Raw genomic sequence first — 24,386 nt, forward strand, 5'->3', positions numbered from 1 at the left:
TTCAAACAATTTTCAGAACATTTCATTGACCCCAAAATTTTATCATTTTCTAACTGGTCTTTAAAGTTAAAAATTCACGATATTATCAATTATTTCTTTAATTTTTTTTTTAAATTTTCAAACATTCGTCAGAAAATTCAAATAATGAACTTCAATACCTGAAATTTCGGTGACAAAGCTTTGAAAACACTCCTAATCTTGATCTATTTTTTTCAAAAAAAAAAAAAAAAAAAAAAAAACTTTAGTTGACCCAAAAAAAGCTTAGAAAAGTGACAAAACGAGATCGAAAATAGTGCATAAAGAATCACAAAAACAGAACATTTCAAATTTATAGTTGGTAAATTGAAAAAGTTAAAAGTACATTCGACTCATTTTTCAACTTTTCGATTAAAAAAACGAGACTTTTTGACAACTTTTGGCCATCATAAACCAAGCAAGAATAATTGAGGAGCTCTATTCCAAAGTGGGTTAAGTCACTTCCCCCCCCCCCAAAAAATGCATTTAAAACTTTTGATACCAAAATTCGTTCTGTTTCCAAAGTTTGGTGCACCTTTCCTTTCTTTGGACATAGAACAAAAGCTTGTAGAAATATTTACTTTGAAAAATAGATGACTTGAACCATTTTTGAAATAAAAATCTCCGTAAAACGTGTTTTTTTAAAAAAAATGACTTAACCCACTTTGGAATAGAGCTCTTCAATTGCGATTTCTGAAAAAAATAAAATAAAAAAATAATGCAAAAAACAAAACTTTAGGACATTAAGATTTTTTTGCAAAAAAAAAACAAATTTTTTGCTTATTGCTTATGCTTAAAAAGCGAGAATTTTTGTAAATTTTTGAAGAAACGAGATCTTCCCCAGCCCCCTCAAACCGTCAAAAAGCAAGAGTTTGGCAATTTTAACAATAGAAAGGGCTTATTAGGTAATTTATGGAAAAAAGCAATTGAATTTTGGACACATTTTTTAAAGAAAATGAAATTTGATTAAATTTCTAGTTTTTTTTTTTTTTTTTTTGCAAAAAAACGACAATTTTTAGCAATTTTGCTAAAATGCAAAAATTTTTGTCAATTTTTGAAAAAAAAGAGAATTCTTGACATTTTTTGGAAGCAAGATTGATAATTTTGAATGACTTTTTCGGCAGAATGTCTCCTTACACGATCACTTGACTCAAAAACAATCTAATTTTGAATTTTTTGGAGCCTCGAGCGAGTTTTCAAATTTCTCCAGAAATTTCAAACTGCACTAGCTGGAAGGGCAAAAATCCAATTTTTGCAATAATAACTTCAGTCGGTACCTACTTATTTGGCTCGCAGTGTGAGTTCAAAAGTGAAATTTTTTTAATAAGAGTTGATTTTTAGCCCTTCCAGAATGATTTGAAATTTCTGGGGAAAATTGAAAAATCGCTGGAGGCTCCAGAATTATCCAAAACTGCTGATTGTTGATGTGTGGGAGTTGAATTGAAATAATTATTGACTTTTGTTTACTTTTCTCAAAATAATTTAAATTATCGTAAATTTGCGCTTAAATTATTTTTTTTGAATTTTTGAAATTTTAAAAAATTTGTCAAGATTTCAAATATGAAATTTATTATTTGAAATTTGGGTTACGAGGATTTTAGGGCATGCTGTTTCGATCCATGTACAAATCTGGATTTTCCTTTCCGATTAATTGGAACATTTTTTTAAACTCTGAAATATTAAGTAGATGACTTGACTTGAGTGAATAAATTAAAAAAAAAACCAAATCATCTGATATGCCAATCTAACTGTCGCGACTTGACAATTTGAGCCCAAATATAAGACACTTGAACGTTCATTCCCTATTCATAAGGTATTTTCAACTTTCGTGATTCGAGTATCAAAACTAACAATATTCAATAAATAATGAGTAAAAGAGTAAACAAACCTAAATCGAATAATAATCTACGAATAAAAGAACACCGATAAACTTGGATTATCCTTGACATTCGCCAAGGTATTTTCCTATCTATATAGGTAGCATACACAGGGTAAGTAGTGTAAGTACTTTGCTACTTAGTTAGTCATACTTACCTAAATACAAATACTACCTACGTACACGTAGCCATGTGTATTATTGGTAGGTACATATTAAACCTATTATGTCTAATTGTCTAATCATTCGTCAAACGTTTTTCATTTTTATTCCATCTCACACTAAACTTTTCCGTTTATCATGATTCATATCAATCATACCTATATGAATACATAAAATACGAAACGTTGCACATTTTTACAACATATTACACAAATATTTTCCTTTCAAAACTCGAATAGGTAAGAATGTAAAACGCAAGAAGGAACTGGGAAATTCCTAGAAAATAAGATGAAAATAAAAATTAAGAGAAGGCAAGCCAACCAATCCGAAGGATATTTTGAAGAAAAAAAAATTAATAGTCATCGTACCTTCACTTGTATTGTGTTGTGTGGAATTGAAAAAATAAAAATACCACGACCATCTCACACATGAGCAAGTTCTTTTGGCGTAGCCTACTCCTACTCGCGCGTTGTTGTATAGCCTTGCTTAGTTCAATTGTCGAACCAATTTGACTCTATCGCGTAGAATTTAATTCGGAGGAAATCCGTTAATAAATATTCATGGGTCGTTGAAATGAAATCGCAATCGAAACCAGTGAAAACACCCTCGTTAACCAATTAGAAATTATAATTACATCGAGCTTCGTGTGTCTAAGTAAAAAAGAAGAAAATTGGGGAATTTTCTAGTATAGGTATCAGGTAGGTCTACTTATTCGACTCGTAAGACTATTATATAAATTTAAAAAAAAAAAAAAAAAAAAAAAAAGTAGCTGATTCGATAAAAAAAGTTATTTTGATGGCAAATGTAATGGAAAAGTACTGCAGATGATTTAGTACTCGGAATAGCTCATATAAAAATCATTTGGGCAAACAAACAATCATTTTTATCTGGTCAGCTATACGAGTATAGGAAGAATGAAGTCAACAGTGATTAAAAATTTGTTGATAAATAATCCGAAAATGGTTGAAAAATATCACAAAAACTGATATCCAACCAAAATATGGCCGTTTACATTGCTCTCAACTAACTCGTCATCGGTTTCACTAACAATAATATAAAGTTCGTCCATATTAAAAAACAAACTTGAATAGGTATATCTGAAGCTGAAATGAGTATTATTAGTCCAGGGTTTAGGACTTGGGCACACATACTACATATTAAATATCGCTTATTTATCCTCATAGTTTCACGTGACGCGTAATCCGGATCTAATTGATTTTTTTTCTCTTATTTTCAAATACAAGATATGAATATAAAATACCTATCAGCGTATTAGGCGTAGTAGTAAAGGTATGCATATAATGTAGGTAATTGGTATGTACTTTTATATGAGTCTAATGAAGGTTATATTTTATTTTCGTGGTTTTTTTTTTCGCGATCGGCATACTTCGGCAAATTGGCACCCGTCAAAAAGATAGGTAGGTACTCGTTTATATAAAATGAATTTCATTATCAATAATGATAAAATATTTACACCAAGTACGTACGAGTATAAACTGTGCGAATATTGTTTACATTTTTTTTTTTTTCGATTACGTATTTTTAGGACACAAACCGAACATTTCCTTAAAATTAACATTCCTCGCAATTACCTTGTGAAATATCGCACGGTACATCAATTAGAAGAATAAACACATAAATAGTGTAATGACTGTAATTACACGGTGTTTTTTCCCTTTCGAATCTGTCTTCGTTTGGATAAATATACCTATAGGTATACGTCTTACGGTACGCGGTAACGTTTGTAAAAATAAATCGAAAAATAGTTCGTGGAATAATAAGCGAACGAATTATTTATACCTAAACCCAATCCTATAGGTAAATGATAAAGTTGCTTTAAAAATGCATTAAAAAAAAAAAATTAAAATATTTTGTGCATGAATGAAAGTTTTATTTCAACCTCATTTTTTTTTACAGCTGAGGGTCGAAATTTTCAATTGGTGAATATTTTTTGTTCATCCTCCGTACTCCTCCGGTACCTACCTCGTAATAATGTTTACACCAAGAGCAAATTTTTCATCATTAATAACTTCTTAGCATTCCACATTAATAATGTGTAAGTATATACGACGACGACGCGTGATAAACAATCATATTTTGTAATTATTCTCTCAGTCGGGCATTCGATGATTATCTCTTTTAATAATCATTGCGACGAGCTATGGGAGTATGATGGCAATACACTTTACTAATAGATGAGCAGGATATTGTGGTTGTTTTCATTAAAGAAGACGAAGAGCTATACGTGTGTCTAGATATACATATCTAATGTGTGCATTGATGTATGATGTAGGTACCCTACCTAGTATATTGCATGGTACGAGGAATCTCGAATGAATTAAATTTTCATCTTAAATCACGCGGTATCGTCATCGTTACAAATTGCAATAGGTACTTACCTTTACCTTTACTCTCGCACAAGATACACATACCAAATAAGTACACCCTATAACTCGATACCTACAATATGATATGACGCAGCGACTGAATGTCAATGGATGGCAAATTAAGGTCTGGCTTGATCTGTTGTTGTTTATTTACCGATGTTGATTTCGTTTACATTTCGTTCCAATTACATAGACAATAATCACTAATCGATAACAGGTACATATTAGACTACATACAGTAGCTGCACCACGTACAAGTTACATAAACCTACATATATGAGTACCTATGTAATGTATATTTACCTCTTGCCAATTCTTTACCCGGTTAGAGTTGAACTACATTATAGTGTTCAGGGCTCAGTTGTGACGTTATTGGATGACCTAGGGGGCAGGGCTCCTTCATGAAATATGTTGGTTAAAGCATAAGGAAGGATGTAAGTATATAGGTGAATTATTGTTCGATAATCAATTAGTTTTCATTTTTTGCATTCGTATCTACCAAATTCTGGAATCAAAAAATTAGTTCATTATGATCTCGTTCGAAGAGTCTCAAATGTTTTTTCAAGTTGATGGTGGAAAAAGTGGTTCTTGACGATTAAGTATTTGTCCTTCCATAAACGACGCCGAGTATAAAAAAAAAAAAAAAAAAAATGGAAATTTTGAATCATTGATTTTACAACTGTACCAATACAGGCTTGCTACAGCTTATACAGGCCCGTTTCTGGAAATGACGTCGACTATCCGAGACCCGACGCGACGTTCCGAGGCCCGTTAGCGGGTCTCGGAACGTTTTCCTATTAAAAACTATATTTTCATGATGTACACACTTCAGGGATGCCATAGACAAATTTTTGTCTGGGACTCACAAAGTAGGTATCATACCTACAGTATATACAGCTTACCTTACTTCACCCCACACAGAAACTTCATACTCGCGTCATTCCTGTAAAAATAATTCCTTGAAAATCGCACCAACGGCTCTAGACCAGGCTTGATAGCCGCTAGCAAGGCGCATGCGCGAACGAATTTACCAGGCACTCTTTAAAATTTTTCTAAGTGTCAAAGACGCGGGCCTCGGATCGTCAGTACGATGTACCGGGTCTCGGATAGTAAGCAAGTTCCATATTTATAGGTATGCATATTTGTGAGCATTTCGTATTTTTGTAATGCTGATACAGAAATGTGAGAAATGCATAATTCGATTTTAATAGGTACATTATATGTGAAAATTTAAATTTAAACACGAGTAGGTAGGTACGCTTCCTTTTATTTGCTTCTCATTAAGAAGTGTTTTCTGTATTCAAAGTCATCGAATATTTTATACCTAGCATTTTATTCTGATTCATAAGATTGAGATTACTTATGTCTTATACGTACTTACGTACTTATTTACTTTAGTTACTTTCTTGCTCACCTTATCTAAGCTTGTTGTAATTTGCTTCAAGAAGCATCTTATTGGATGTACCTATGTAACAATAGATGTACCTATGTATAACAATGTTACAATGAAACGTTGTAATTTGAATAAAATAATATTTTAACGATAAGCTAGGGGATTAGATGTTAGTAGGTAGATATTGATCGTGTACTTAATCTTTAAAAGTAAAATGTAAATAATATATTCGAATGAACTGATTGAAGTGAATTTATTGCTTGTTTTATTTCACCATCAATTCATTTCATGTGGCAATTGCCGGAATCATTCCTCTGTTGGTCAGTTCGGATTCTGAAGAATATCATCAAATATATAATTCGTAATCTATCAATGAATTTTAATTCGCAAGTATTTCAAAATTTAAAATTTATGAATAGGTATAAAATAAAAAAAAATAATAAAAAACAAATAAAAGTAATGAAAGAAAACACTGGAAGAAAAGTGAAAACATAAAAGAAAAGAGTGTTTAGGAGGGGCTATACTGAATTTAACCGTAAACTTAAACTTAACCCTAGAAGTTAAACAAAGGCAAATTTTAGGTTAACGTACGTTAAATTCAGTATAAACCAAGCTAAAGTATAAGTTAAGGGAATAAGTATCCCCTTAAATTCAGTATAGCCCATCCTTTTCACTTTCATTTGAAATATTTGAAATTTGAATGTTTTTCTTTTTGGCAACAATTTGAAGATTCCGAAGTTTCCACCGAGGCGCATGCGCAGTACAGTAACGTGTTGGTTCGTTTTGGTTCGTTTCGTACCTACTCGTTCGCGGTTTTTTTTTGCAGTTGTTTTGTCTTGCCTTTGAACTGATAAGAGAAGAATTGGATAAAACTGATAAGAGACGATTTCATTTCAATTTATTTTAATTTTGGTATAATTTTGGTTTTAATAGTGAATAGTGATACCGATATTGTCCCTAAAAATGGATGGTAAGGCTCCTAATTTATATCGTGATTCCAAACTTTGAAATCTTCATGTTTCAATTTTCATTCCTGTTTGTTTATAATAATTACATACGAGTATGTAGAGCTCAACAGCTCGATCCTCTATCGATAAGAATGAAATGCTGCTCAGTCAGTTGTGTTAATAAATACTTTATTGTGTACAATTCCAGACTCCGTCAAAACTGTGGATTTGGACCACTTTCAGAAGAAATCCTTTCAACAAAATATGAACGATCTGAGACTAGAAAATGTGTTATGTGATGTACGTCTCGACGTCAATGGTACTATAATGCCATGTCACCGATTGGTTTTGGCTGCCGCATCTCCTTACTTCAGAACCATGTTTAATGGAAATTTCAAAGAAAGTAATTCCGATACTATTGTATTGAAAGATATTGACACTGAAACAGTCCAAGAGATCCTAAACGCCATATATACAGCTACTATTCGTTTTAAGCCGAGTAATGCTTATTTCATCTTGATGGCCAGTCACTTATGGCAACTGGAAATGATAGAAAACGCCTGTGTGTCGTACATTATGGAGAATCCTAAAATCCACCACATGGTTGACACCTGCGTATTTGCCAATAATATTGGTAATTATAATTTATATTGTAAGTGTATTTCATCTGTAGCTGACAACATTGTCGAATATGGAAAGACTGATTCTTTTGAAAGAATTTCACTCGATGTTTTTAAAGGCATTTTAAAAGCTGTTGATTCCTCCAAACACGAAGAAGAATCGATAACTTTACTAATAATGAAATGGAGTAAAAAGAATAATGCCAAGCGTGAAGACATACAAATTCTTTTAGATGCCACAAATTTGAAAACCACCTTCTTATTGAACTCACGGATGATGTCTCAGCTTTTGGTTGCTTGTGACGATAAACTTATAAATGATAATGGCGTTGAAGATGATGCAGAATTACATTGTGATTCGGATTTACCCTTGAATTTGTATCTGAACGCTATTGATGTGAAAACTGGAGAACGTGGATGGAGTGTTCTGAAAACGAACCTTGGGTTGGATAAATACGTTTTATCCTCGTTCCATCCAACAAATTCTTATCGAAAAAAAGTTTGTAGAGTTGAAACGAAACTGTATTGCTTTGAATATTTCAAGTATATGGGAGACAGAAATTTTTTTTCATATTACGACGAAAATGATGCCAGATTTTCATTAACCACGCCGGAACTTTTAATTTCTGATTTTGAAATGGCAGCTAAGGGAACATCGATATATCTTATGGAGAAAAGTACGCGCTTCTCGGTTTGGCTTTACAACTGCGAGTTGAATACTTGGAAAAATATTGTGAAGGAAAATGATCATGTTGATAAGTATTGCCAGGTTTTGGCATGTACTTTCTCAAACGATGCTTTTTACATAATTTCGGCGAAAAAAAGTGCGACCGAGAGAAATGAGATGGACGAGTCTATATTCTCAATTAATAGCGATACTTTGAAAATTGAGTGGTTGATGGAATTATCACCAAGTACATGCAAATATTCGTCTATTTATGTATTCGGTTCTAAAGTTGCAGTATTTGATTGTTCTCGTGACACAGGTATTGAAAACACGTTCAAGATTTTAAACCGCAATAATGGCTGGTTCATTTTTCATGCGAAGAAAATGAAGGATCGTCGTCCAGAAGTTTGCATTTTTCATTACGAAAACTCTTTGTATATGGTGGAAAACGGTCGAGTTATGGTTCCTAATGAAAAATGTGATTTGTCTTCGTATAAGTGGACTGAGTTACCTCATTTGCCCCAAAAAATCACGATTTCCGGTACGAATGATGTGGTGGCCATCGGAGAAGTGTTTGGTGTTGAAGTAAATGCTCAGTGATGAATTATTTTTCTATAAAAATTAGATAATGCTGATACATTTTGTTTTTATTGTTTTGTATTGTTGATTTACGATTACGTTGGTGATTTTAGATACCTATTTTCTGGTGTTCTTTTTTTTGTATTTGTACGATTAAGTCAAAGCTCTCTTGTATTCAAAGTTATACTTATCAATTTATTTGTTACTCACTAATCTTTAAATAGTATTTAAATCCTTATTTTTGGGTTCAACTCAAGTAGGTACACTAAATACGTGGATATCACAGTTGAATCATGAATCATGTAATAACGTCGACATCGGATCTTTGAAATTGCAATATTTTCAGAAAAAAATCTATGTTTCCCGTTCGTAAAAAATTTTCTGTCCAACAAATTTAGGAATACTGTTTGATTAAAAATAAATGTATGTACTGTATTAATACGATCAATCTTCATTCAAACTACAGAAATTATGCAGCTTTTTATTAATGCCATGTATAGGTACCTACATTGATTTGATGGGTAATTCAAAATGCATAGATTTCGTCATTCATCTCGCCAAATCAAGTTCTAAACATGGAATGAAAATACCTAAACAACGAATCATTACTTTTTTGATCCAGCTTCCAGCGAAATGTTGAAAATCTCCTATCAAGAATTGTCAACGGATATGAAACACGTCATAAATGTTCGTATAGTACTTATATTTTAGATACCATAAATTAAATACGCATTAGCGAAAGCTTATGGCTTCGTGTTCTGGTACGATAACCAAAATACATGTGCAACCTCGCGACTCTCGAGTTCACCAACGTGAAGATAATACAGTACAGCCGACTTCTACATATTATACTCGATTCGCCAATTCATTGAGTCAATTTTCCAATCCATAACGTCAGCGGCGAATAGCAGGTTACCGGGTAAACAACTTGACAACCTACCTAGCACCTACCGGTATCGCTATCGCAAAAGAAGAGAAGATGACAACGACAAAACGCGCCAATATCGTCATTAATCTCGGTAAATTTTATTCATTTCGAGTGAGATTTTTCAAATATTCCAACGCCCTTGTACTTCCACTATATAATTAATTTCTCCGCTTTCTATTGTTTTATTGTTTAGTGCCAACCTTGAGTACAGTCTTCCTTAGTGCGGATTTAGGTAATTTAAGCTGAGAAATTTGATAAGGGCGCGTAAGTCGCAGACCAATTTTTCGCCATGATTGCTCACGGGTTTGCGTTTGCGTTGAGTTGATGGTTTTTCAATGTTAGTCGTTGATATTCAAGGTCTTGGAAATTTACTAACGCCCATGCCAGTGTTCGAAATGATGTAATAATTTTTTTGTTCTCTGCTCTCCGGTAGATCGTAGGTAAGTAATCGTTGCTATATCGTGGTTGAAAATTGAAATGATATGTATGCGAAGTGCATTTTCATTTCATATATGTAGGTACATTCATACGATTACTACTTTGTAGATCAAGTTACATATATACTTTATTATGCAAATACATTTTCAGAATTTCAAATACTTGGATGTGCAGTTTTAGAGACGGATTTGTTGACTTGGACGTATACGTCGTGTAATCGCATTAATTGAGTTAATCATTGGTATGTTTTGGCGGCGAAGTAATTGATACATTTTTTATACTTTAATTATTCTTGAGACTACAGCGATCGTTCAATGTAACATCTCGCTTGATCATTTGCCAGAAATTTAAACGTTGTTGGTTGAATTGCATAACGAGATGAGACGTGGAAAATATGTATGTAAGCGAATTAGAGTAGGTACGTATTTATTAAGTATTTATTTTCTTGATTTAAATTAATCCGATGTGGATAATTATGCATAATATAATTTATTTCGTATGTATGATGTGTCATATTACTTACGAACAGTTCGAAAGTAAAGCATTGATTATTGGAATAATAATCATTCTCTAAGGAAAAATCTCGTTTTCGTTTAAAGTACGTTATAATTAATTTTGTATTAAGATGTTGGTATCTAAAAAAATGTAATCGTGTTTACAGATCTTTCTTCTCGGCGTCGTACTCGTATGATTTCGTACACCCAAATTACGATACTTACTTACCTACGAGAGAAAATTAGAAGGCGACGAAATCCATTATAAGATAGTTGCTGATTATACAGCGCCGACGAGGCATTTTTTTCCATACTTTGGAAATACACTACAGAGAGTACCTACGCGAAGGAGATACGGTGTTCTTTCGTCCGTCACGATCAGACGAATTCGATTCCTTCATCGCCTTAAACGAAAGGGGTGTGCTTGTACATTCTGAATTGCATAGAGTAACACAAACATATCTGGGTGACCTAATTGTGAGAAATAGTAATCGACCTTGTTTTTTAGAGATATACCCGCAGGCAAGGTAGGCAGCTTAGGTACCTAGCTTACATCACGGATTACGCCTGACGGATGCCCGCCGGTTCAGTTGTTGTATACCGAAGCGCAATACTTGGAAGGCTCGAAAAGCGACAAAGGGAATGCACTTTGAGGGATGCTGCGGCTGCAGTTTTAATTCATCATTATCTTCGTGTTCAAGATTTGGGTATAGCTAGCATCTTTTACGAATCGATTGAAAGCTCATGTACCTTACGCTGATTTACGATAGAAGTACGTTCGTCTATATCTTATTATTCATTGGTATTTAGTTCCTGTTGCCGCGCGTCGATGTTGGATTTTCTTTTTCTCAATCTCCTTGACCTTTACGCGCATTTTTAGCGAGCATGCTTACCCTCGCGTCGTTAATTTTTATTGTCCTTGCGTTGCATAGTTGCAGCTTATAATTTTATAATTCCATCCCGCTAACGAAAAATACTTTCAAAGTGATTGCTTCACTATTTTTTTTTTTTTTTTTTTTTTACTCTTTGCGAAACTAAAATCGAAACTGAAATTTTCTCAGTTTCTATTTCAAGGTTAATACCGGAGAATCATATTGAAAAATTATTAATAGTTAGTGAGATTTTTATCGCTGATTTGGCGCCGGTATTTATTTTTAAAACGTGTATTTTAAAATTAGGTTAATATTTGATCCTTTTAAATAATTTTGTTAGTTAAAATTATACATTCGCTGACAGAACATCTTATATTTGAACGACAATTTTTATGATTTTAGAAATTTATCGCCAATCAAAATGGAAAAAGAAGTTCAAAAAATGAAACGAAGCCAGATATCTTTCAATGAAAATATAAACTAGAATAAAAAACAGAATATATTATGCATTCGAGCAGATACATGTACATTTAAACGAGGATGAACCGGACCCGGAGAGCGACTTTTTTTTGTTCTTGTGTAAAATGCGTTCGGTAGGGAAAAAAAAGGTGAATGTTGAAATATATTGCCATGTTGGCAAAATATTCGCTTTTTTCGGATTAGGTATAGGTACTTTTCAAATGTGCTTATTTTTGACCATAAAAAAAAGCGGTCGAGTTCGAGTATGAAAATTCTATTCTTCGGTTTGAGTATAGGTAGGATGCTATAAGCGGATATATTTGTTGAAATTATACTGCAACGAATGCTGAAAATTTTGCAAATAATCCTGATTATTTTCATCGTGATATTATTTGTTTTTCTTTGAAATGAAATTTCGCGTTCCCTATATTTAATCGGTTTATGAGGTTTGAATATTGTCAGATCGCTTTTTACCTTTTTTGAATTTTGTAATATGTACATTCATCAGAGGCGTATAATAGATATATTATTGAAACTGGTTTCCAATACATCGAGGATCTTCATTAAGTATAAAGATGATGAATGAAATAGAATTGTTTACTAGTTTATTAAGTCTTCCTAATATGCAATTAATCGTTTCGCTCGTTAGAGAAATGTTAATTATACTTAATTTCAATATGTTTCAGTTCAGAATATTAATACCTAAATGTCTAAGCTGTTTCATCTTTGAATTCTGCTGATCCGAGAAGTGGCTTTGTGCAGTGCTTTTTTTTCCTACTTCATGGTCTTATATACGATTAGCCGGCTGTTCTGGAAATCTTGGTGGGTATAGGAATAGGTGTAGTGTACGAAGGTACACGAATGTTTATTTTTCGTTATAATATTTACCTATATTATTTATTAAAATCGAGTCACGTATTTATTTTATGATACAATTTAATATGTATTTACGAGAAATGAATTATGATGGTGTTATCCTCGTTATCAACTTGATAGGTATCAATTTTTGATGTAGAAACGCGTTAATTGAATGAATTTGGATCGTGCTTCTTCTTTCCTGTAAGATGGAGATCTCATAAGCTCGCAGGCATATTCATATCATCAAAGAAGGGAAGATACACTTCATCTGCATATAGTTGGTAAGAAAATCATAATGGATTACTTGATGGATACGCGAATCTTACAGTCCATCCGAGAAATTGCGATACTGTCAAAACCCCTAATTTCGGACACTTTTTCACGTTTTTCGAAAAGGGCTTTAAAACGAGCGATTCAACTTGGTGTTTATCTTCACATTCTCATAGAATGTCATCGTGTGAATCGTTTTTGAGCATCAATTTATAAATTTTACGTGATTTTGTTTATTTAATTTGAATCCGAAAAGTGTCCGAAATTAGGTCCAAGGTACCCTAATTTCGGACACTTTTTCTTTAACGTGGGAACTCGAAAATTTTAGTTGAAAAAGAAATTATTTACCTCTGAAAAACAACTCCAATCAAAAACAGCTCGAATCATGATGTGAAATGTAGAGAAAAACAATTTTTCAAGGAAATGTTCAGCACTCTCATTATCCACTTTCTCATTAGAAAAATAAGTTGGTAACATTGAACAATTTCTTATCAAACTCCTTGTTGATGATTTTACGACTCCGACTTTTACTTTTCAGAATGGTTTTTAGGAAAATGAGTGAAATAATAGTACAATATCTTCATCAAAACTGAAAACACTTGAAAAAATACCGTCGAACTCGAAAAATACACATTTGCAAGTGCATCAGTGTTACCCTTCCAATCTCGGTAAAGCGTTAACCAAAGTGTCCGAAATAATGATCCGTTTCGCAACTTTTTCAGTTTTTAGGATTTAAATAATAGAAACAAAACGTGAAATTTGATAAATGAATTTTATTTTTAATTACCAGTGACTTCTTGATATTTTAGAGCGATTTTCGTGGTTATGAAAGCATTTGGATAGACTCTGTGAATAACTTTTTCCCCACACTTTACATGAAGCACTTTGTAAAGTCCATTTTAATGGCTAAATAAATAGTGTAAAATGAAAATTCTTACATCAAGGAGATTGTCCGTGATCTAAACTAATAGAAGAAGTGTTCACTTTTACTTGTACCCTTGGTTCTTATCAATAAAAGAGCAAAAACACTGAGTGTCCGAAATTACGTACCCTGTCCGAAATTAGGGGGTTTGACAGTACACGCGTTTCAATTTTACGTGTGTATATTTTGCTAGGTATATTATTCGTTGAGAAAAAAAAGAAAGGAAAAAACCTCCATTTAAAGTTACGAAACCGGTTGATTTACTCCACGGCTAATCATCCTTTTGCAGTTTAATATATCCGACCTTGAATATACATACCTATTTTACTTTTGCTGCTTACGTATGTCATCGACCATAATTTCATACAGATTCAGATGAAGACTTTCTGGTATATATACGAAACAGGAACTGGAAACTAAGTTTGTAAACTAGAAAGAAGAGTGGTTTTGCGGAATAGTATTAATTGCCGAGGAAATGTACTGGATATTGCAGGCGGTGTGCGAGAACAATGAAGCACGAAAATGTAAATCGATGATCAGAACTGTAAATCTGCAGCTTTGCTACCCTGATGTAAATTTCAATGCACTCTTTTTGGGGCTTAGCACCTTCATGGATTTGGAGCGAAATTGGAATATTGTGATTGTACGAGTAACATAGATTATAACCTTCGATTTGGTCCTACATATTTGACATGGTAATCGAGATGAAACAAAAATTTTTAAATGCTTCCAGTTTATCGACGAGATGAAGTTGCCAGTGTGGAATATCTTAGGTACTTGCGAATATCAAATCAAACCAGATTTTTCAAGTAGCTCCGAATGAAAAACTTGTTCTATGGATTTTGTGTCTCGATTTTACGGATACGTGTGTCCATAAAATGAATTTAATATCGTGTATTTTCGTAAATCGAATTTTAAAATGGGATGTCATCGTACGACCAGCATTGTAGAGAATGGTAAGCTACTGTTTTAATAAGAAAATTAAAAATCCAGTTTGATTGTCTGATTTGCATATAGGATCACTCGAAAAGTCACACCTACTCGAGTTATCAAACTCAAATTTGCAGAAATGGTGGATTTTCAAAATTGAACATCTAAGAGTGAACGAAATTTCAAAATTTTTTTTCAGATGTTTCACCCAGCCTCTCAAACGCAACATCAATAAATTCATCATTTACAAAACTGGAAATTTAACCTCCATGAAAAGAATCACCTTTCGGATCATTTAGGTATGGACTAGATGATGAAGAACATCGAGCGAATCAAGTACATATACCTACAATCTACATACACAACATGCACCTATAATACGTAAGAGTAATAACGCTTCGTTGTGTACAGATGTTGCGGTACAATATTTATTTACATGCACAATGTATTTACATAACAACGAAATTGCAAATGCAACGTAGGCGAATTTTTTCACATCATTTATGCGGCGTGACACGACATAACTGTTTTATTAAAAATTATTGAAATGTAGCCTTGATAAAAGAATTTTTCATATCTCTTCCGTTCCTTTCGAATCTATAGATGACAAATTTAAAATACAGTTTACGAGACAGTCTAAGATATTTTACCTGGTAAATACACAGGAAATAATTATTTCATTTTTTTTTTGTGAAATGCCAAATTATATACAAAAACATTTATTATTCATTCGTTTTTTCTTTCAAGAAACTCGATTATTAAGTATGCACCTAAAGGCTGTAGTAGTATTAATGTATTCAAAAGTAATATCACGATAGACTAGACAGGTACCTATGTATGCATTTTGTTAGTAGGTAAACAATGTGCAAATGCAACTCGCATACATTTTTGTATCTTGTGGTAGCGGTGTTGCGTGAAGTGGGTCGCACGTTGCACAATGTGCAGTATTATGTAGTAGGTACATATGTACGTATATTTTTTTGCAGATACCAATGTACGCGGCCATCGGTGGTATATACTCCGGTGTACTTGAAACTTATATGCATATGAACCACGAAATTTGGCATCCAATCTTATCCGCCTTCTACCTATTTATCTAGATAGACTCGAAGTATGATCAGTCAGCCATATCCATACCTGGTAAGCTGTGTATTTCTTCACCGTTGCGTTGTTGCTTTAATTTACGAAATTTTTTTCTAATAAATAAATTTCGTCGACTTGTTTGGTACGTTCTGCTTGTAAATCGTAGGTACGCGGACGTTCGCGTAAAAGTTTATGGTATTCGAGTTGATGCCGTTGATGGTGAAGTAGGCATAATTAGACACACGTTGGAGATTGTTGAAATCATGACGCTTCTTTCAGCATTGTAGATGTACAGCTACAGTATACCTGTGGTAAAAATGTGATGCGGTGAGTTCAATGTTGAAGAATCGCCGGTCAGTTAACGTATGTGTAGGTGAGGCTCATCGCTCCATGCTGAGTTGGACAACCCACTCGATCATATCTGGTACCGTGTTCTGGGCCTCGCTGAGTTCGAGATAGATTTTATTCTCTTGAAGTACTTTTATCACCGGCGACTTGTCGAGTCATTTCTAATTACGGTAATAGGTAGAACTAAAATTTCCTTTTATTGCTCATATAGGTAGATGGATATCGAGACTCGATGTAATCGCTGGAGAAGAATCGCATATAGCTGTGTCTACCTATATCATATCATATTGTGTGATGAATGGATGTCGATCAATTCATCACTATAAGGTTATCTCGTGTCAATTCGATCAAAAGTTGTTCGATGGTGGTCGATTTTTCCTATTTTACTTCGGATATGAGGATCGCCAAATAATATGGCAATCGGTGCAAACCAAAGATCGCTGTGATTTTCCTCGTCAAAGCAATGAGCTTCAAAGTTTTCCAACATGGTGAAAAATTAGGAATTTCTACCATAGATATTTCAAGTGTTGATTAACTCAGCAATTCGAATTCTGAAATTGTTTTATTTTCAAAAGGTACGTAGACGTAAGACGTACCTAATTCAATCACACCTATTCATGGGTAGATAGTAGATATACCTACCTACCTAACTAGAGTAGTTAGTCGGGGGGCCCGCATAAGATCACCTGCACCCCCTGCCGATCCTCCGGGGCAACTTTTTTCTTAAAGGGGAAGTCCTGAGGAACATTTCTAGCCCTTGTCCTCAAAAAAAGAGGTGGCCCTACTTACAAAATGGCGGCCATTTTGATTGACAGGTCAGCCGAAATCGCAGAGTTTGCATTCCAACATAAGACTTTCATGAAATTTTTTAAACCGTACAAACGTGGATCGAAAGATCAGGCAAAAATTCATCACTTGTCAAAATTTCAAGTGCTAAAGTGCCTTTTTCGATCTTTGGTGAATTTTTGAAAATCAAATTTAGGCCAAAAATGAGAGAAAAAATCAAAATTTTACCAAATTGACCAAGAAAGTTGAAATTTAGAATATACCCTATTTTCAACATGCCAAATCGATTGGAAACTGTTTTAACCCATTTTGAGCAGTTCTGGAGCCTCCAGCAGATTTTTGAAACTCGAAATTCCCACAAAATTTCATCAAATAGATGGAAAGCCGAAATTTACTCTGTAAACTAATTTCAATACGATACGAAGTCAGCTGCAGGTGGATTTCAAGTCGTTTTGTAGCCTCCAGCGACTTATTGAAAATTACTGGAGCCTCCAGTACATTTTTGAAATTTGAAATTTCTCCAAAATTTCATCAAACGGAGATGGAAAGCCGAAATTTACTTTGCAAACTAATTTCAATACGACACAAAGTCGACTACATGGTGGTTTCAAATAGTTTTGAAGCTTCTAGCTACTTTTTAAATTTAAATTTTTCAAAGAATGCAATACAACCTTTCAAAAAGTCGCTGGAGGCTCCAAAACGACTTGAAATCCTCCAGCAGTCGACTTCGTATAGCGTATTGAAATTATTTTGCAGAATGAATTTCGTCTCACCATCTCCATTTGATGAAATTTTGGGAGATTTAAAGTTTCAAAAATCTACTGGAGGCTCCAATAATTTTCAAAAAGTCGCTGGAGGCTCCAAAACAACTTGAAATCCACCTGCAGTTGGTTTCGTAGCGTATTGAAATTAGTTTGCAGATTAACTTTCGGCTTCCCAACTCCATGCTATAAATTAATGTTGTGGGAATTTCAATTTTCAGAAATCTGGTGGAGACTCCAGTAATTTTCAAAAAGTTGCTGGAGGCTCCGAAATGACTTAAACCCTCCTGAAGTCGTCTTCAGAGGGTGTCAAACTTGGAGTGCGAAGGAAATTTTGGAGAAATTTCCAGTTTCAAAAATCTACTGGAGGCTCCAGTAATTTTCAAAAAGTCGCTGGAGGCTCCAAAACAACTTGAAATCCACCTGCAGTTGGCTTCGTAGCGTATTGAAATTAGTTTGCAGATTAACTTTCGGCTTCCCAACTCCATTCTATAAAATGTTGTGGGAATTTCAATTTTCAGAAATCTGGTGGAGACTCCAGTAATTTTCAATAAGTCGCTGGAGGCTCCGAAATGACTTAAACCCACCTGAAGTCATCTTCAGAGAGTGTCAAACTTGGAGTGTGGAGGAAATTTTGGAGAAATTTCCAGTTTCAAAAATCTACTGGAGGCTCCAGTAATTTTCAAAAAGCCGCTGGAAGTTCCAAAGCGACTTGAAATCCACCTGCAGTTGGCTTCGTAGCGTATTGAAATTAGTTTGTAGATAAACTTTCGGCTTCCCAACCCCATTTTATAAAGTGTTGTGGGAATTTCAATTTTCAGAAATCTGGTGGAGACTCCAGTAATTTTCAAAAAGTTGCTGGAGGCTCCGAAATGACTTAAACCCTACTGAAGTCGTCTTCAGAGGGTGTCAAACTTGGAGTGCGAAGGAAATTTTGGAGAAATTTCCAGTTTCAAAAATCTACTGGATGCTCCAGTAATTTTCAAAAAATCGTTGGAGGGTCCAAAATGACTTGAAATCGACCTGCAGTTGACTTCGTAGCGTATTGAAATTACTTGGCAGAGTAAATTTCGGCTTTCCATCTTCGTTTGATGAAATTTTGTGGAAATTTCGAGTTCCAAAAATCTGCTGGAGGCTCCAGAACTACTCAAAATGTGTTGAAACAGTTTCCAATCGATTTGGTATGTCGAAAATAGAGTATATCCCAAATTTCAACTTTCTTGGTCAATTTGATAAAATTTTGATTTTTCCCTCATTTTTGACCTAAATTTGATTTTCAAAAATTCACCAAAAATCGAAAAAGGCACTTTAGCGCTTGAAATTTGGACAGGTGATGAATTTTTGCATTAAAAAATTTCATGCAAGTCCTATGTTGGAACGCAAAATCTGCGATTTCGGCTGCCATTTTGTAAGTAGGGCCACCTTTTTTTTTAGGACAAGGGCTAGAAAATGTAGAAATGTTCCTTAGGACTCTCCCCCTTTAAGAAAAAAGTTGCCCCGGAGGATTGGCGGAGGGGTGCAGGTGATCCTTATGCGGGCCCCCCGACTAATAAGTGTTCAATTTCGAAACGTTTCGGTCATTTGTCAATAGTAAGCTGCTACTTCCATCTTTATAAAGAGTGATCCGCATCGTTTAGTTGTTCAGTTCCTTTTACCTCTCTCAATTGTATAAATTCTTTGAAAAGTTTAAAATTACACATTAATTGAGCTCCTCCAATATTATGCTACCCAGCATTTAGATTATACTGCGGTTCTATATAATACCTACATATCATTTTACCAACTCGTATACCTATACCTGTTTCCTCTTTTTTTTCAAAAAATTGTAGATACCTAGTAGAATTAGTAGACACATCAGATACATACAAGCAGTTGCCATTTGTTTCAAGGTTAAAACACCAGGACCAGCTGACCGTTTTGAACTTGGATATTATATTAATCGTATGTACTATCGTAGGTTAAAAAGATTCGGATGCTAGAGAAACCAGTTTTATGTAAAGTAAAAAAAAAAAAAAGGTAGTAGGTATGGAGCGTCAATCTTTCAACGGTTTTTAACCGACATTATAGGGCATAATAATGTGCGAATGATTAATCGAAAATATTAAATATTATCAGCTATATAATTTGGCATATTAAGTAGTCTGTTGGTTAATAATGTAGGTAACTGTGTAAGATATTTGTCCAACTGACATTACGTACGAGCGATTATTAACGCTTTTTAATTATTTCCAATTCAAATTGTATTTAATTAATAGGTGTAACTACACTAATGCGGTCGAAGTGTATATACGAGCGAGGGTTATACATACTAGTTTATATATGACCGAGAATAGCTGTAATGAAATCACCTACGCGTACCTAATTAAAGTTGACACAGACTTATATAACTTTTATACCGCTTCGTTGCAGTTTATGCAGAAAACGTCGGCTCGTAAAGCTTTTACGACAAATATTTACAAATGATTAAGTATTCCGCATTTTCTCGAGGGTGTGAAAAGTTGAGTGAAAGTTTATATCGCGATTAAAAGTGTCTGTGTAGGGATTTATTCTTCGCCCCCTTTTTTTTTTTGGAAAAAATGGCTATAATAATAACGTAGGCACCTACCTGATTCTACAAATTGTTACATTAAAAGTATCTCTGTTTTTGAATTTTTTTTTGTTTAGATGATAGAATTACAAGATCTTCGTGAGTTATTGAATACACAAATTCAAGACTCGCAGAAGGCTAATTAAATTTAAGATGACGGCAGTTATATAGTACTCGTTAGTCAACAATGCAGTGCTCCAAACAATGATTGAAAATGTCAACTATATAGTGGCTCATGGAACAAAAAAAATATTACACCCTTCCTGAAAATTGGAGACGGAGGCTTATATGCTCACAGGAGAAAAAAATTGGAATAGAATGGTCGATCAACGAAAAAAAAAAATGTTTACGTAGGTATCTACATAGTTCACAAAAGTAATTTTTAAAAAAAAATTGTTAAAAACGCGCACCCTCCTCTTTAAAAAAAAAAGAATCATATTTTCATAAATTCTCTGCCCAAAAATTAATGAAAAATCGTACCAATTTTCCATCCCAGTGGGATGTAAAAGAAAGCATAGGTAACCTGAATGGCGACCTTGCATACCTTCACAGCAATTATACTGTAGCATTAGCGGCACTTGATAAACACAAGTAGGTATATCAGACTCCCTCTTTCTGACACGAGCAGCAGCAGCAGGAGATGGAGAATATAACGAAGTAGCCGTATCATTTTACCATAAACCCGCGAGTATTCGCTGTGGTTAACATGTATAAAGTTGTAAGTCTAGGTATCAAACTACACAGCAATTACAACATTGCATCGTCGCAAGTTCATTATTTCGAATATGCGGAGTCTCAGACGTCTAGCCTAGCGTGTTGGAATCAGAGAATTATCTATACCCACGTGCGTTATGTAATCAAAGTCGAACGCGAGAATTAGGTATACAATGTTGCATGGTATAGAGTTAGAGATACACGCTAGCTTCGAGTAGATAATAGTCAATCAACGCCGAAAATAATCATCAGTTTGATGCATATTGCAGACTGCAATGATCTAAATTTCAAATGTTTCATTTTTTTTTCAGGAGTTGAAAAAATTCACCTTTGCACCTCTAACCTATATGAATCCTTGTAGTGTGGAAGAAGCTGAAGCTTGGGTTACGAGTAAATGGGTTACCTACTATTGGACAACATATCCAGTCACTTTTTCGCAATTCAGTGCTTATGTTAGTTGATAAAAAAGATATCTTGGTAATTTTTTACTTCTTCAGTACCGTGAAGTGTAGAAAAAATGTTATCAGTTAATCTTGTAAGAGCTTTCATCATTTTCAAGATTCAAAATGGTGCTAAAAAAACCTTCTAAAATCCATCCTTCTGTCAAATTTTACTGCGGGATACTCAAGATTAATTTTAGAAGCTCCTTTGCGATTAAATATGTATTTTAGACAATATTATTAGTCTAATACATGAGTAGATAGGTACCTACATTAGACGTCCATTAAAAATATTAATTAAGGTATAACTTCTGGAAGTTTGAAAATCATTATAAGAGATAGACTTTTAGCAGTTGTGGGCTCATGTTAATAGTCTAGTACTCATTATACCTACGTGTAAATAAATAGGTAGATATAACCAGACGTTTTAATAACACGTTTGAAAAATCGTCTAACTCTAAAATGAAAACACGCACCAATTAATCTGTTTCTCATGAGTTGACACATCATTGAGGTAGGTCAGTGTCGTTTCATGGAGTATCTTTCATAAAGTTCATTCTCATCGTCTCTCAAAGTTTGCGTATACTTACTCATTTCATTACGATAGCTCCCTAGCTCTTTCTTAATATCAACTTAGTATAGGTAGGTATATCACACGATACTCTGTGAGTAGATATAGGCATAAGTAGGCAATCATAGTGGTAATTAATTTAATAATTAATTCAAACCCTTTATAATTAAATACCTACATCTGCATGTGGTAATGTTTCATCTACGAATAGATTATTTTGCAAAAAAAGAATTGTTAATTTTTTAAGTTTTTATTTTAAAATGAAAAATGGTAAAATTGTAAAAATATTCAATCGTCAACGAACACGATTGTTTAATATCACTTTACCGCAGCAGTCTTAACCCTTGTTATTGTATTTTTCAGTATTCCGTTAGTTCTTTGATTGCTTGAAAACATCGCCATTTGTTAGGTAAATAAAACGGTTCGAATACGTGAGGAAAAGGGGTATCAAAACCAGTGACTCTGGCGATAGGTGACTCGAGATGAAGAAAACATTCCTCCTGCAGAGAAAAATGCACGTATTATCAGTATAATTTTACAAGATTAAGTTTCCTGAATTTTTAAATCACTTACCTGTATCGTTGCTGCAATTTCACTACCAAATCCGCTGGTTTTTGGCGCTTCGTGAGCGATTACAACTCTTCCGGTTTTTTTGACAGACTAAAAAACAAGACGAGGTGATTTATTTGGTTTAAAGACGACGATTTACCGTTTCATACGTGGTATAAAAGTGATACGTACGTTGACAACTGTCTGCTTATCCCAGGGCAGTAAAGATACTAAATCGATAACTTCGCAATTTACTTTCAGTTTTTCTTTAGCAAGTTCAGCTACTTCTAAGAGCACGTGTACTTGAGTACCCCAACCAATAAGTGTGACATCGCTTCCTAAAAATCAAGTTTTTATGAATCTGTAGATCTATTTTAATAATAGATCTGTATTATAATAGGTATTCGATGCCTACCTGTTAATAAAATATCAGCTTTTCCTAATTCGCTTTCGTAATCAGCAATGGGCACTTCGTCAACTGCAGCTCGATATAAGGCTTTAGGTTCGAAGAATAAACAAGGATCGTTATCTCTTATGCAAGCTAATAGTAATCCTTTGGCTTTCGCAGGACCTCTTGGTATTACTATCTGAAAAAAGTGCAATATTTTTGAACTTGCATCACCCATGTTTTTAGGTTATGGACAAGATAATTCATGTTCGACAAGAAGTGATAGAATCGAAACAATTTTATTTACTTTTATTCCAGGCGTGTGAGTGTAATATGCTTCTGGACTTTGGGAATGATACAGAGCTCCATGACCAATGGCTGAGCAAGGCGTACGAATCGTCAGTTTACCACAGTTGAACAAATTACCACTTCGATATCGATATTTTGCTGCTTCGTTGCATATCTACAAATCGTTAGTATTGATTTTTAATTTCTTATTACAAGTAGGTAGGTAGGTAAAAAAGTAAAAAAAAAATATACTTGATCTAGAGCTGGAAACATATAATCAGCGAATTGAATCTCAGCAATAGCTGTGCTTCCACAAGTTGCCAAGCCTATGCCAAATCCTACAATACCTTGTTCGCATAATGGTGTATTAAAAACACGTTCTTTTCCATATTTCTTTTGTAATTCTATCGTACAACGAAACACTCCACCAAAACCTACATCTTCGCCGAAAACCACTGAAAAAATGTATTATTTATAACAGGCCAAAAGGTCGATTCAGATGAGCAATCCCCCTTCTCCAAATATTACCTGCAGTAGAATCTTTTTCTAAAACGATATCCATTGCGTTATTGATAGCTTGAAACATGTTTAATTTTCGTGTCTCACCTATCCAAAAAAATTTGAGTTGTTTACTAGGTAAATTAATGATAACTATAATGATAATTGAATTAATAATCAATGTTACCCATATGATCCGGTGTTCGATCAGGATGATAAGTGAAAAACGAACTCATACGTTTCACTTGTCTAGTATTAGAAAATAATATTTTAATTTTTCCGATATTCATTTTGAATTTTATAACGAAAAATCAACGCACATTTGATGAAACGCGTACACATATGCGATTCAAAAATACACCGTTTCGGTACGTAGATAATGTGGAGTTTTTAAAATAGGTTTCGGTAGGAACTGTTCATTGTAATGACGACTTCGTTAGAACTTATTAGAAGTATAATTAACATGAAAATCGATTGTACACGATTTACAATGTTATCAGTGTTTAAATTACGATAGTGAGATATACACTTACGTACAGAACAAAGCTAAAACCAG

The 24,386-nt window shown here is 33.9% G+C and overlaps 2 protein-coding genes across 3 annotated transcripts; one reads left to right on the plus strand and one right to left on the minus strand.

Annotated features, from left to right (window-relative positions):
* On the plus strand, positions 1 to 9,076 carry LOC135848882 (kelch repeat and BTB domain-containing protein 12-like). Of its 2 annotated transcripts, XM_065368961.1 has the most exons (3): positions 1 to 6,803; positions 6,989 to 7,414; positions 8,387 to 9,076. In XM_065368961.1, exons 1-3 carry the CDS (start codon positions 6,797 to 6,799, stop codon positions 8,665 to 8,667), a joined length of 714 nt encoding a protein of 237 aa, XP_065225033.1. In that variant the 5' UTR covers positions 1 to 6,796; the 3' UTR covers positions 8,668 to 9,076. The 2 variants fall into 2 exon arrangements, with proteins under 2 accessions (XP_065225033.1, XP_065225032.1); XM_065368960.1 differs by having other exon boundaries at positions 3 to 6,803; positions 6,989 to 9,076.
* A 13,262-nt stretch (positions 9,077 to 22,338) lies between these two features.
* On the minus strand, positions 22,339 to 24,325 carry BckdhB (Branched chain keto acid dehydrogenase E1 subunit beta). The gene is made up of 8 exons (XM_065368963.1): positions 24,018 to 24,325; positions 23,861 to 23,938; positions 23,585 to 23,787; positions 23,352 to 23,507; positions 23,072 to 23,243; positions 22,849 to 22,994; positions 22,681 to 22,767; positions 22,339 to 22,607 (listed from the first exon to the last, which is right to left on the minus strand). The coding sequence occupies exons 1-8, from the start codon at positions 24,118 to 24,120 to the stop codon at positions 22,467 to 22,469; spliced, it is 1,086 nt and encodes a 361-aa protein (XP_065225035.1). The 5' UTR covers positions 24,121 to 24,325; the 3' UTR covers positions 22,339 to 22,466.
* Positions 24,326 to 24,386: the final 61 nt, after the last annotated feature.

This window comes from Planococcus citri, chromosome 5, assembly GCF_950023065.1.
Source record: "Planococcus citri chromosome 5, ihPlaCitr1.1, whole genome shotgun sequence".
Lineage (NCBI taxonomy): Eukaryota > Metazoa > Arthropoda > Insecta > Hemiptera > Pseudococcidae > Planococcus > Planococcus citri.